Source organism: Entamoeba histolytica, genomic scaffold, assembly GCF_000208925.1.
Source record: "Entamoeba histolytica HM-1:IMSS scf_1104750518711 genomic scaffold, whole genome shotgun sequence".
NCBI classification, from domain to species: Eukaryota; Evosea; order Mastigamoebida; family Endamoebidae; genus Entamoeba; species Entamoeba histolytica.
Genome location: NW_001915127.1, coordinates 5,590 through 20,771, shown reverse-complemented (window position 1 = coordinate 20,771; position 15,182 = coordinate 5,590). Strand labels below are relative to the sequence as shown.

Below are 15,182 nucleotides of genomic sequence, written 5' to 3'. Positions count from 1 at the left end.
ATTCGCAGAATTGCTGCAGACGACACGTGGTGAAACGTGGCAGTCGCCCAAAAATAGATCATACTAAATACAACTGTGGGAATTCCGAGGTACGAGGAATTCCTCGTGTGCTATTTTTGGAATAGGTCTTTTTTTAGATCACTTGTATCATTCATTTTTGTGTATCAAACGTGGTGAAACGTGGATGCGATGAAAAAAAAATGACTTAAAAAAAAAAAAAAAAAAAAAAAAAAAAAAAAAAAAAAAAAAAACACTTTCTCTTTATAAAAGAACGTATGGATTTATTGATAAATAGGAACTAGAAAATATTTTATCAGTACTATTCATCATAAAGAATAAATAATTAAAAGATAATAAATATGTATAATGATTGGACATAATCAGAAAGATGATATAATTGTATTTCTTCTGTATATTTGATGAAATAATTTAAAAACATTAAATAATTTAATATAAAATATGATAATTTATATTTTAAATAAACAATAATTTAAATAAAATGAATAATAAATGAAATATTTCATTAATTTATGAAATATGAATATTAAATAATATTTTATTCAATGAAACATTGATTATTTATCATTTTTTATTTCATTTTATTTAAATTACATTATTTCTCATTATTATTCATTTCATTAATTTATTAATATTTATTTATTTGAAAGTACAACAAATAATCATTCTTTCTTATTTATTTTCTTTATTTATTTGTTATTATTCTTGAGATAGGGGGTTCGAAGATGACATGTCAGAAACACAACATACAACCATAAAATATTCACATGATTCGATTTCCCCAGTTATCTTCTGGTTATGACATACCTTTGGTGTGATAATTTCTATTCAAAACTAACTTGTTATTATTTATAGTGATTATTATTTACTAAGAATTATTTTGTATTAAGAATTATCATTTATTAAAGGTGATGCATATATGATTGTTAGTGTTGTATGTACATTTGAATATAAGGATATTATCAATGAATAATTTTTCTTTAAGGGGTGTGGAAGATAAATGAGATGAGTCATAATCATTAGATTATGGATATACTCTCGTTAAAACAACAATATAAAGAATGAGAAATATTATATTACTCATCAAAATCAAAATAAAAGTCATGCAGCAACTTAAATGAAAAATAGTTTAATTCAATCATGATTGAAAAAACTTTATTTGAATAGAAATAAAGCATGTTGAAGAAACTGATTTTCTCACTTCTCAACATAATGAAAAACATAAAGATGAGGTTAATCATAATTAATCCATTATATATTTTAATGTATTTTTGAATATGACATATGCTTGTTTCATTATTAATTTTATACAATTTATTATGTTGAAGTAATTAATAGAAATACATATTATATTTGTTTAATCAATACGCAAAATAAAATTAAATAGTAAATAACATTAAAATATAATTCGTTAATATAATATCAGTATTTCTCAGTTGAGTAGAACATAAAATACACAATGACTATTACATTTAGAATGATTTAATAATAAAATATCATATTATCATCACATTCTTATATATTATGACTTAATAATTTCATTAATTACATTTAATCCATCATCTACTCTGAATAAACCAAAATCAAAACATCTCTATTGTGTTTTTGAAAAAATACAATCCATTGAAGTAAAGTATTGTTAAAATGTTCTAAATTAAGTTAATTCGTTTTTTTTGCTTTTATTGAATAATTGGTTTTCTTGTTTTATTTTTTATTTGTTTGTTGTTGTGGTGTTATTATTAACATCATATTAACATTACATAATATTTTACATTATTGTTTGAATATATTTCAAATGATAAAAATGAAAATATTATTATTTATAACATTACATTAAAACGATACAAAACGATTAAAAATAAATTGAATCACAATATTTTTATTTGATTTTGTAAGTTATCATGTTCTAGATTATTTAGACATCATTCTTATTTTTTCTTTACTCCCTTTCTTTATTTAAACAAAATCATATAATCGTTATTTCATTAATAAACATGGGAGATTGGTATGTCAAAGGTTCAAACCTTGAAGGAGAACACGGATTAGTTGAACAAAGAAATTGACCACAAGGAAGACCTTTTTGCCATCAACTTATTGATGAATGTATTAGAGAAGGAAGAACTTTACATGTTCATCAACAGGATTGGCAGATAAACTCCTTCACTTATGAGAAACTCTAAACATTCTCTAATTTACTTTTATCTTTTATTTTATTTTTCTTATTTTCAGATTCTATTTTCTTTCATAAAAATTATTTGTTTATATTGAATAACTTAACTTCTCATTCTATTATTTTATTTATTACATTTTATATTTTATTTCATTTCTCAACTTCATCACTAAACAATAAAATCAAAATAATGAAAATATAAATTTAATATCGAATGATGTTTAACATGTAATTTATAAATATATCACATAACATAATAGGGGTAATGTAAATTAATAAAATAATAAAAGGGTATAAAATAGAAAATAGGAAAGAGGTAATAAATACGATAAATATGAATAACATGAAATAAAAAGAAAATGTTAAACTTGATAATTCAGAACAAATGCTTACAAAACACTCTAATACAGAAAGAATGAAAAGAAGTGCAGAAATAGCTTATCTCAAAGAATATTATCCACAAAATTTAGTTCGATTTCATAAAATAGGTGTAAAACTTCAAAACGCACCAGAAAATGAAAATGAAGTTGTTGTTGAACCTGATGTACATTTTCAAATTGATGGAAAAGAATATCTTGTTTTTTTTTAATAACCATTTAAGGGAAATAAATACAGTTTTAAATCGTTGGTTAGAAAATGAATTTTCAGAACATGGGTTTATTATGCCAGATATCTCTAAAATGTTAGTTAAATAAATTGTGATGTATATTTGCAAAAGCTTTATCTTCAAAAGCAAAAGAAGATGAAAGAATTTATCGACTAGCATATCATGTTTATAAAACAAAAGAATTAATTGAAAAATATGGAAGTAAAATACAAACAGGTAAAATATGTGCTATATGTATTGAAAAGAATTTCAATGGGAAGAGTCAGTATAAAACAGTTTGTGATAATGAATTTTATCAAAAATTAGAAGCAATGCTTTATAAAATAATGTCATCTTACGAAAAAAGTAAAGATGAAAAATTGAATGATTTAAATACATTTTTATATGGGTGTGAGAAAATAATTCAACCAACATTAAATGAATGGAGAAGAATGTGTTTTTGTTTTGTAATTAATAGAGTGAATTATTATCTTACAAGACAATAAGAATTATTAAGCGACAAATCATATGAAGAATTAAAAACAATGACAAATCTTAGGAAAAGATTGAATCAGCTTGCTATTAAATACAAACATTTGTATTTAACAAATACACAAATTCTTCTTGGAATTAGAATAAGTCGTTGTCAAATTCTTGTTGATAACAGTAAATGTAAAACAATATTTATTGAAAGTTCAAATGTGAGAGAATTTTATAAAAAGATTAATAAAAGGTTAGATGCAGAAGTACAGATTCTTACAAACAAATATTCATTCAGTGAATTTCCAATTGAAAAGATTATAAAAACAGCACAGAGTTTAAACCTAGATAACAATCAAGATTTAATAGATAAACTGAAAAAAGAAATTAATGAAAAAAAAGAAGAAAGAGAAAAGTTATTGGGAAACGCAGCAACTGAAGTTGGAAAAGTAATCATACAGAAAGTAGAATCTATAACAGATATTGCTGTTTCAATTTATAATATTGGTTCATTGATACAGCAATTTAAAATAAAAGATATAATAGATTATATGTTAACACAAAATAAAATAGAAAATACAAATGAACAACAAAAAGATGTTAAAAAAGAGAATACTAATCCACCAAAACCTGAAACTAATAGTAAAGAAAATAAAGAAATAATTCAATCATCTAATACAAACAAACAAATTAATTCATTACCTTCACTTCCATTAAATAATACACCACTTGGAATAGCATTAAAAGCTATCAAACCTACTCCAGAACAATTAGATAAATTACATTCGTCATTTAATAACTTTGTTGAGGCACAAAAAATAACAGATGAAATTGAATCATGTCAAGAACAATTAAATGTATTGAAAAAAGTTCAAGAATTATCAAATGATTTTATCAACTTACTCAAACTTAAAATAGTATTGCAAAGAGAGTGGTTATTTGATGAGATTGATATTAATGAATATTTAGGAATTATTGTTACAGAAGATAATAGATATGTTGTTAATCCACGAACTAATTCTGAACGTAAAACAAATCATAAAATATATGAAATAGAGAAAGTACTAAATTATAATGAAGGAGATGAAGAATATTGATCAAAACAATAATTTGATTTTATTTTAATGTTTTTGTTGTTTATATTTTCTATAAATTGAAATAAATGACGATGAAATAATGAACTATAATTATAACATCATTTTCACACATTTTGTATTATTTATTTTGAATATATGGTTAATTAAAATTATGTTTTATTCTTTTTTATTTCATTTCAAACAAATATACCATATGAAATATGAAAATATTATTTCTATCATACAAATTGTCATTCAGTTAATTTTTTCATCAATTTGTTCGTTATTTCCTCCTTCATTTATTTATTGTTATTTTATTAAACAAAAATACTTTTTAATTAATTCTTTCTTCAATTAGAGAATTAATGCGATTATTCCAATAATAACCATGCTGACATTTATTATGCTTATTGGTACTCCATTTGAACAAATGTCTTTAATACATTTATTATTGATATAATCAAATTTATATCCTGAATCACAATAGGAAAGTACGCATTTTGTACTCCATTCTCCATTATCTCCACATTCATATCCTCCATGTCCATGTTCGATATTAATTTCTTTATCACATATACTATCTCTTTTAACTAATCTTTTATTCTTTGGATTACATTTAGTTTGATATTTTTCTATTATTTTCTTTGTTTCTTCTTCAAATTCATTTATCTTATAATTTGAAAATTGATAAATATTCACTCTTTCATCAATCATATCAGTTAAAAATTCTCTAGGAATTGTTTCCTTGTATTCATAATTATATCTGTATGTTTCTCCAACACTTATTCCAAGATTATATCCATATACTTCCATCCATATATGAGGGAGTAAAGGAACAGATTCAATAACATTAGTTGGTGATAATCCTACTTCAAATTCTTCATCTTTACAATATGGATCTCAATCAAATCCTACAAGAATAGCTCCTCCCCATTCTTTTAATCCTTTTGTTATCATTGAACATGCCGAATAACAATATGAATCAGTATAAACTACTATTTCTGTTGGGTTTCTTTGATGTTTCATTAATTTCATTTTTGGAAAAACTTCAATTGATGGCTGTGTAACTTTATGTTCAACATCACCATATTTAATAATATTTGGATTTGAGTACCAACCTCCAAGTGGGAATGAATTTATTATGGGAATTATACTTGTCCATTTACTTCTTCTTTGTTGGCATGTTTTTGGATCATATAAATTTACAGCAAATCCTGTTTTTAACACATGCTTTGTGTAGTCTGATTCTCTCAATGAAACTATATAATTAACATCATCATATGGTGATAATATCTTTTCTATCCATTGTGAATAATTACTATATCCTCCTCCATTCTTTGGGAATATGACTTGAATAGGATAATTATTAGAATCAAACAAATCAATACAATTTAAAATTGTTTCTTCATATGACTCTTTGACTTCTGTATCAAAAGAACGAACTACTAATGTGTTTACACCATTCACAGAAAGTGTACAATGAATATTATTATCTTTTGATGTAAATTTTCTTGTAATTCTATCATTTTCATCGAGTGCTTTCTTTGTATTGATTATATCTTTTGTTTCTTCTTCAGTTAATGGTTTTCTAATTCCTTGTTTTAGTTTTTCATTGCTATTTGATACACTTGCTGTTTCTCTATATATTTTATAATTAACACTCACACTTTCTCCATTTTCAAATGTAATACTTATTTGTGTATTTAAATATTCTTTTGTCAATGGTAAATAACTTAAACCACCTTCAACTAAATAACCTTTTGCTTCTGTAAATTGTGCATGTGGACATTTTAATGCTGAATATTTCTTTCCAAATTCACGAATAATATTAAATGGATCTTCTCCATTTATTGTTTTAACTGGTACATTCATATTCTTTATAATTTCATCTGGTGGATTCACAACGCTAAATTTGAAGGAATACCTTGGAATTAAATACATTTTCTTATCATTCTCAATATTTATTGAAAATGGAAGGAAATAATAGAAAAGTGTTAATTCACTATTTTCATTGATGTTAAAATCATTTTCATTTTTATACTAAAAGCTAAGTGAGAATCTCTTGTTGAAATAATAAGATTTTTTATTTCTGAATAAAATTCATACATACTTGTTGTTTTTGTATTTATTTTATCTAATTTTGAATCAATATCTACTTTCTCATAATAATTATTTGAAAATGATGGTTGTGGTGGATTCTTTAATATGTCTTTAAATACATATGATTCTAAAAAGTATTTTAAATCATTAATAATAGCGTTATTTTCATCTTCTGTTGTTTGAATAGATTCAATACATTCAAATGTACTATCAACAGTATCTATGATGTATTTATACTGTTCAAATTCACTACATTGTTTTGATAATGAGAAAATAATAAAAATATAAACCTTTCATATTCTATGCTTAAATACTCATTTATCCTATTATTTATTATTATTTTCATTTAATTCCTCTTTCTTTTGTTTTCCTATTACACTTATTTTCCTTTGTATTAACATTACACTTGATATAGTTTCATGTTTCTATTCTTAATTTAAATTAAACATCATTCATTCGATAATTTCAAATATAAACTAATTTTAATCATTTTACTGGTATTTGATTTATTATTTTATCGAAAGAAAAATAAAAAATAATTATAAAATAAAATTACATATCAATAATTACCCCCACTTTTTATTTGTTTGTTGTTATTGTTAAAATTGTAAGAAATGTTTTATAAATAAATACTCAATTCTTAAATTAGAACGATAACAATAATTTTAAATGTATTCCAATTTTTATCTCAATTTTGTATTATTATCTTTTTCATTTTATTGTGAATGTATAAAATACATTGAATATCAGTATTTTCATTTATTTAATAAATTTATTCAACTTTTTTTGTTTTATCTTTTACAACTTTTTTCTTTTTCTAACAAATTATTGTGTTATGGTTATAATATTGTTTATTTGATTTTAAAAAAAATAATAAATGAATATGAAATAATAAATGAAATAAAATAATGAAGACAATGAAATGATAATGAAATAAAATAATCTAATATTGAACAAATTAAATAAAGAATATATTGAATATATCATTATTGTTACATTATTATTTGTTATTTCAATTATTAAATATTAATAAATTATTATTCATGAATATTTAATTGATTGATATTTTACAATTTCATTTTCATTTTATTTAATAAATGAAATATAAATAATAAATGAATGAATAATAATGTAATAGATGAAATAATAAAAATAAAAGAAAGAACAAAGAATAAATAAATATAATGTATTCAATACATAATATAATTTATTATCAAATATAATAATATAAAATGATGATTTATTTTTATTTCAAAATATTTTGCATCAATAAAAAATGTTGCTAAATATTTTGCTTTAAATTTTGCATCATTAATTTTTGCACTTTTTTATTTATTACATTAAAATTTGCATCCTTTATTTTTTTCTTTCTTTTCTTCTTTTATCATCTCTTTTGTTTTATTACACTTTATCTTCTCTCCTTTCTACTTTTATTCTTTTATATATTTCTTTCTCTTCTTTTTCCATTATTTGCTTTTTTTCTTTGCTTGTTTGTTTTATTAAACCAAAATTATATTTCAAATTAAACCTTCTTCAATTAGAGAATTAATGTGATTATTCCAAGTATTATCATGACTAGGTTTACTGTCATTATTGGCATTCCACTGTTTAGACTTGGTGGAAAAACACATACATCTTCAATACATTTATTGTTGATATAATCAAATTTATATCCTGAATCACAATAAGCTAGTACACATTTTGTACTCCACTCTCCATTATCTCCACATTCATATCCTCCATGTCCATGTTCAATATTAATTTCGTTATCACATATACTATCTCTTTTAACTAATCTTTTATTCTTTGGATTACATTTAGTTTGATATTTTTCTATTATTTTCTTTGTTTCTTCTTCAAATTCACTTATTGCTTCTTCGGTTTTATCAAATTGATAAATATTCACTCTTTCATCTATTACATCTGTTAAAAATTCTCTAGGAATTGTTTCATTGTAATTATAATTATGTCTAAATGTTTCGAAAAAGCTATAATTAAAAGAAAAGCGTAATGGATCAGAATCAGTATTTTCTTCTTCAAATGTTCCTTTGAATTCTTTCGATGGTGATTGTCCGACTTCAAATTCTTCATCTTTACCATCAGGATCACCACTAAATCCTACAAGAATAGCTCCTCCCCATTCTTTTAATCCTTTTGTTATCATTGAACATGCCGAATAACAATATGAATCAGTATAAACTACTATTTCTGTTGGGTTTCTTGGATGTTTCATTAATTTCATGCCTTCCAATGGTGGTTCTGTAATAAGTCTTGATGGTTGAGTAATGACATGTTTAACATTACCATATTTAATGGTAGTTGGTTTTCTATACCATTCTTCCAATTTTCTAGTGCAATACGACTCCTTAAATATCAATGGTAAATATGGCCATGACTTTCTTATTAGATATGGGAAGTATTCACCTGCTGTACGTAGACAACTTGCCATTTCTTTAGTTTTAATGTCGCCTAGCATTCTTTCCATACATGTCTTTGGATCAACGTAATCTATGCCACCTTCTTTGGTTATTATTTCTTCTGTGTTATCAGATTTTCTTGCTGATGAAATTAAGTCAGCATCATAGTTGGGGGCTAATAATTTTTGAATCCATATTCCCAAAATTTGATTTCCGCCATCATTCTCTGGAAGAATAACTTGAATTGGGTAATCATTTGAATCAAATAACTCTACACAGTTTTGAAGTACCTGCATGTTATTGAATACATTAAATCTCTTAATAACAAGAGTGTTAATATTGTTACCAGATACTTTACAATATATGTCATTATTTAAATTACCATATTCATTTTTTAGATCATCTATATCTGAATCAATTTCTTTTGTTTTCAGAAGATTTTTATCTTGTACCATATCATGAAGAGTTGGAGTTGGTAACTTTAATATTGAATAACGAACAACAACACTTTCACCATTTTCCCATTGAATTGTTAGTGGTATACGTAAATATTCTTTTGATAATGGTAATAAAAGTAATTTTCCTTGAGTAAATGAATTATCAAGATTAGAAGATTTAGAATTTGTAAATTGTGCATGAGGAGATTTAAATGAACTAAAAGCAATTCCAAATGATCTAATTAGTTCAAATGGATCATCTCCATTTATTGATTTAACATAATTATTTTTATTATTTTCTATTTCTGATGGAACATCAATTTTTGCATTTTTGTAATAATATTTAGGAATAAGATACATATGTTTTTCTTTATCTATCATAATATTAAAAGGAAGGAAATAATAAAAATAAGCAATGTAATTTCTTATCGAAATCTCATTTTTTTGTAATATTGCAAATGACAACAAAGGATCTTTTGCTGAAATAAACAGTTTTTGAATTTGTGAATAAAATTCATATACACTTCCTTCATCCAGATTTATTTTGTTTATTTCTTTATCAATATCCACTTTGTCATAATGATATGTCCCAATTTGATTTGGTGGATTTTTCAATATATCTTTGTATACATATGATTCTAAATACCTTTTCAAACGATTAATCACTAAATTTTTATTATCTTTTGAAATTGTTGGTTCTTCAATACATTCAAATGCACTATCAATAGTATCTACAAGTGGTTCAGATTGATAGGGTATGTAATAATAACATTTCCTTCCAAATGAGAGTGTAATTAATACAAGTATTAGAGTAATCATTTAATGAATAAACTCTTTTAAAGTTCAACCTTAAATATCCATCAATAACATTACACTTTTACCCCCTATTTCTAATTAATGATAATAACTTCTTCATTTTTAATAATACAATGTTTTTAATCATTAAAAATTGGTTATAAACAGGGTAAATTGTTAGCGATTGTAATTTTATTTTCAAAATTGATAAAAGATAATTATTATTAAAATAATAATTTTACATTGTGACTATACATTTTTATTGTATTTCTTAAAATTATAAACATCATTATTTATCGTCATTTTAATTTAAATACTAAAAATAGAATATATTTAGTTACATTTATTATTCTTATCACACTTTATTCTTTTTATTGAACAACAATAAAATTATTCCCTTTCTCATTTTTCCTTTAATTAGAAATAAATTCAAATAAATATAGAATCAAAATAAATATTTATTCCTCATTTGTTTCATTATGAATAAATTAATGTAAATAATTGAAATTATTTTGTGTTGAAATATATAAAAACATACATTTTTAATAAATTGTTTTTTTTAATTATTTAATTAAATACAATTAATATTTAAGATAATGGATGAAAAAAGTGTTAATAAAATTACATTCATTTCAAAAAATAAAACAATATTATTAAAAGATAAAAGTGTTTAAACGTATTCATTTTATGAAATGAATTAATATTAAATTAACCATTAAATTGTTAACTCTTTTAATATTATTATTTAAATGAACATTATCTCTTGTTTCATTTCAGTTATATTCGTTATTTTACTTTCACTTTTTATACCATGTAATGGTAATGTCTTATTTTTATAAATAATAAATATATTTATTTTCATTTATTATTCAATATTTTAATAAATATATTATCATCTTCATTTCGTATTTTCTTTCATTTTAATTCTATTTTCTTATCGTCAGTGATTTTAATATCAAATTGAAGTTAACAACATAGTTTATGTATGATATTCATATTTAATGAACATATCTTTCTGAATTTATTTTTAAATAATGAACTATCATTTCTACATTCTAATAGGTGTTGTATATTAAAATATATCAATTTTCATTTCTTCTCATAACATAAATTTGATTATTATATTTTGTTTTATATTTAGATTATATGAATATTTTAATTAATACAAACATCATTCATTCGATAATTTCAAATATAAACTAATTTTAATCATTTTACTGGTATTTGATTTATTATTTTATCGAAAGAAAAATAAAAAATAATTATAAAATAAAATTACATATTTACATTTACCCCCTTTTTATTTATTTATTGTTATTGTTAAAATTGTAAGAAATGTTTTATAAATAAATATTCAATTTAGAACCTAAAAGAATAATAAAAAATTATGTTAATACATCTCTCCTATTAATTTAATATCACAATAGAATATAGTTATTAATTAATTACATAACTTTTAATTCTATTTTCAATATTTATGTTAAAACATTTATAAAAGTAAATAACATAACTGTTAATTAATTTCATTATTCTTGTTGGTCATTATTTGTATTGATTTGATTAATCTACCAAATCATTTATTGTTAATTGTAGCTTATTATTCATTTTGTTTTGATTATTATGCATTTGATTTATATTCTGATTATTTTAACATTTCATCAATCAATTTAAAATGAAAAAAGCGAAATTAAAGCGATAACTAAAAAGTAACATGTGTTTTTATGATTAACAGTATTAATACAAAAATTTATTAAACGAGAATGTTTCATATAAGATTATATCTAATAAAAATCAAATGAAAGAATGAAAAATAGTAAAATAATAAACAGAAAATAAATGATTATTTTGGACAAGAAGAATAATGTTAAACAATGTTGAAATTTAATATTAAATAAAAACAATGAGTATAATTGATACAATAATAAGAAATAAGAAAATAAAATATAATCATAAGTACAATAAATATCTATTCAATACTTTATTAATTAATGAAAAATAGAATAAATAACAATAACAGTCAATATACAAATAAATAAAGAATTAAAGTAATAATGAAATAATTATTAAAAACATTATAATAAAAAAAAACATTAAAAATATATAAAATAAATGAATAATGAGAAGATGTTATCATCTAAATATACTTTTAATAAATTAAATTAAACATTCATAAAATAAACAATAAATTCATCATTTTTATATCTTCAAAATAATAAAAATTATTTTATATTATTCAATTAAATTTCAATTATCTGGTGTTATATATGTGTTATTAAGTGAGACTAAAACTTAATTCACTCTCTTTTAACGATTATTTAAGGTATTGGTTTTGTTAACAAGACTTTTTATAAAACAACAACCAATAAGAAAATAACCAACTGAATTAATAACTTGTACTATAAAAAATATTCTTACACAATAACACCACCAGCACCCAATAAAACAACAACAACTTTTATTATTTTCCTTTTTTCTAATTTTCTCTTTTTCAATTTTTTTACATCCTTCTTCCTCATTGTACAATTTTTCTGTTTTTATTTTAATAACAATTTAATACTATTAATAATGAATAACTTCTCCTTCATTTATTTTTATTATTCTATAATTATTTATTTTATATTTTATTCATATTTAAATTATATTTATTATTTTAATGTCTTCTTGTTCATTATTTTATTCATATTCAATATTTCTATTAACTATTATATTTCTTTTTATGATATGGTATTGTTATAATTTTCATCTGATTATGAATATAAATAAATTGAATATTATTATTTTCATTTATTCTATTTATTTATTAAATTTATTCATTTCTTCTTTATTTTCTAATTTATTCATTTGGTTATTATTCATTTATAAATACATTTTATTTATTCTTTTATTTTAAATATTTTATTTTATAATTTAGTATTTCTTTATTTCTATCGAAAATGAATTGTTTATATTATTTAGTACAATTACAATATATGTATTTCTTTTTATTCTTTCTTTTATTCATTAATTTGACTTAATTTCTTCTTTTCATATTCTTATTTAATCAAAATAACAAATGTCTACAATGTCTACATTATTTATATCATTTTCTATATAAAATATAATATATATATATTTGAATAAATTCAATTAATTATTTATTTCAAAGGTATTCATTTCAATATTATTCAATATACTTTTATAAATAATTTTGTTGTTTTATTTCATGTAAAATCATTATAAATATATCAGATGATTTTAATTTCATTTAAATACATTATAAATATAATAATTAATTATGATGAAATAAATAGAAAATAAAATATAAATATTAAAAATACAATAATATCATTCTTATTAATCTAATTGAAATTATACTTTTTCAACCAATAAATAAAATTCTAAAATATTATTCTCTTTTTATTAAAAAATCAATCAATTCATTTTGTTGAAACAAATGATTTAGCAATGTCTCTAACATGTTCTTGTCTACTTTCATCTCCATATTTTCTTTCAAATTCTAAGTATTTAGTTAAGAATGTTTTCATTGTCTTTGTACTTAGTTTTTGTTTAACTATTCGTTCAAATATTCTTCTTATTACTCCTACATCTCCTACTTCTTTCTCCATATCAATATAAATATTCCAAACATCATGTCGTTTTGGATTGTTTGTTAAAATATCTTCAAACATTGACCTTCCTTTATCAACTGATCCATATTTATATTCTAATCGGGCAATATGAATTTCTAAACTTATCATTTTCTTTTTATCTAATGTTGTTTTTGCTTTGCTTAATGTGTTTTTGATTTCTTCTTCTCTGTTGTTTCTCATTAGGAAATTACAGTATTTCTTATATACTTTACAACTGCCTTTAACTTTCTTAAATAATGTTCTGAAGATTTTCTCTTCTTCTTCTACCTCTTTCTTTTCTTTGTAAATGTGAATCATATGAAGCATGATTTTCTTCCTATCACATACCTCTAATGCCTCATTATATACTTTCTTTAAACTCTTTTCATCTCCATGATTAGCTTCTAATTGCATTAATGCTTTCCAAATATTTAATTTCTCTTCTAATTTTCTAAAATTGATACTTTCTATTCCTGTCTTTCCTACTTTTCTTGCTTCATCTATTTCTTTTCTTTGAATGAAACATTGCATTAATTTAATCCATTCTATTGAATTATCTGGGTCTTTTTCAACTCCTTTTTGACATTCATCTAAATCTAATACAATTTCTTCACTTTCCTCTTCTTCTTCCATACTTCCTTCTTCTTTATCTTCTTCTTCCATATTTTCTTCTTCTTTATCTTCTTCCATACTTCCTTATCTTCTTACTTCCTTCTTCTTTATTATTATCTTTACCTTCTTCTATTTCTTCTTCCTCTTCCATAGTAGTATTTTCATGTTTTTCTTCTTCTTTAGTAGGATCATCCCATTCTATGTTAGCCTCATCTTCTACTCCTTCTTTAAATTCTTCATCTTTCATTTCTTCTTTAATTGCAATATCTTTTTCTTCATTTCTTCTTTTTTGTTCTTTTCTTTTTAATGCTAATTTCCATGGATCAATAGCTATTGTTTCTTCTTCATCTTTCATTTCTACTTCTCCTACATCTTCTGGTTTGATACTAAAATTAACTCGATGTTTCTTCTTGTCAATATGAACTACTTTTGCCATTATGACATCTTTAATTTTAAATCTCTTTTCCATTTCTTTCTTTGTTAATTTTTTATCTTCTATTTTACTACAATGACATAATCCTCGAATATTAGAATTAAAGAATCTTAAAAACAATCCTTCACTTGTAATATTTACTATAACACATTTAGTTACTATATTTTCTTTGATATCTTTAAAGTATTTAATTATTCCTGGATAAATAACACTTTGTTTTAATGTTCCTTCTAATCCTTCTTTATCAATGATACTTACTTTTACTAATCGTTGAATACAAAAGATTCTTGAAAAATCTTTCCCATTATAACTTGTATTATCTAATAATTCTCCTGGTGCTACATGAATAGTTACATCTCTTGATACCATTACATCAACTCCTTCTTCTTCACTACTTTTTATAATATATCCTGTTAAAATGTCTCCTTCTTTAATAGTATCTTTTTTACA

General features: G+C 22.1%; 2 protein-coding genes and 2 pseudogenes across 2 annotated transcripts, besides 2 other annotated features; 1 reads left to right on the top strand and 3 right to left on the bottom strand.

Annotated features, from left to right (window-relative positions):
* Positions 1-734: 734 nt before the first annotated feature.
* Positions 735-924: a repeat region.
* Positions 861-1,266: a repeat region.
* A 1,573-nt stretch (positions 1,267-2,839) lies between these two features.
* EHI_160470 lies at positions 2,840-4,351 on the top strand (annotated as a pseudogene).
* A 333-nt stretch (positions 4,352-4,684) lies between these two features.
* On the bottom strand, positions 4,685-6,271 carry EHI_160460 (annotated as a pseudogene).
* Positions 6,272-7,967: 1,696 nt separating this feature from the next.
* EHI_160450 (uncharacterized protein) lies at positions 7,968-10,103 on the bottom strand (the record flags this gene model as incomplete). Its single annotated transcript, XM_643524.2, has 1 exon — positions 7,968-10,103. One exon carries the CDS (start codon positions 10,101-10,103, stop codon positions 7,968-7,970), a length of 2,136 nt encoding a protein of 711 aa, XP_648616.1.
* A 3,392-nt stretch (positions 10,104-13,495) lies between these two features.
* Positions 13,496-15,101, bottom strand: EHI_160440 (rRNA biogenesis protein RRP5, putative; the record flags this gene model as incomplete). The annotated part of the gene is made up of 2 exons (XM_001914055.1): positions 13,496-14,370; positions 14,423-15,101. 2 exons carry the CDS (start codon positions 15,099-15,101, stop codon positions 13,496-13,498), a joined length of 1,554 nt encoding a protein of 517 aa, XP_001914090.1.
* Positions 15,102-15,182: the final 81 nt, after the last annotated feature.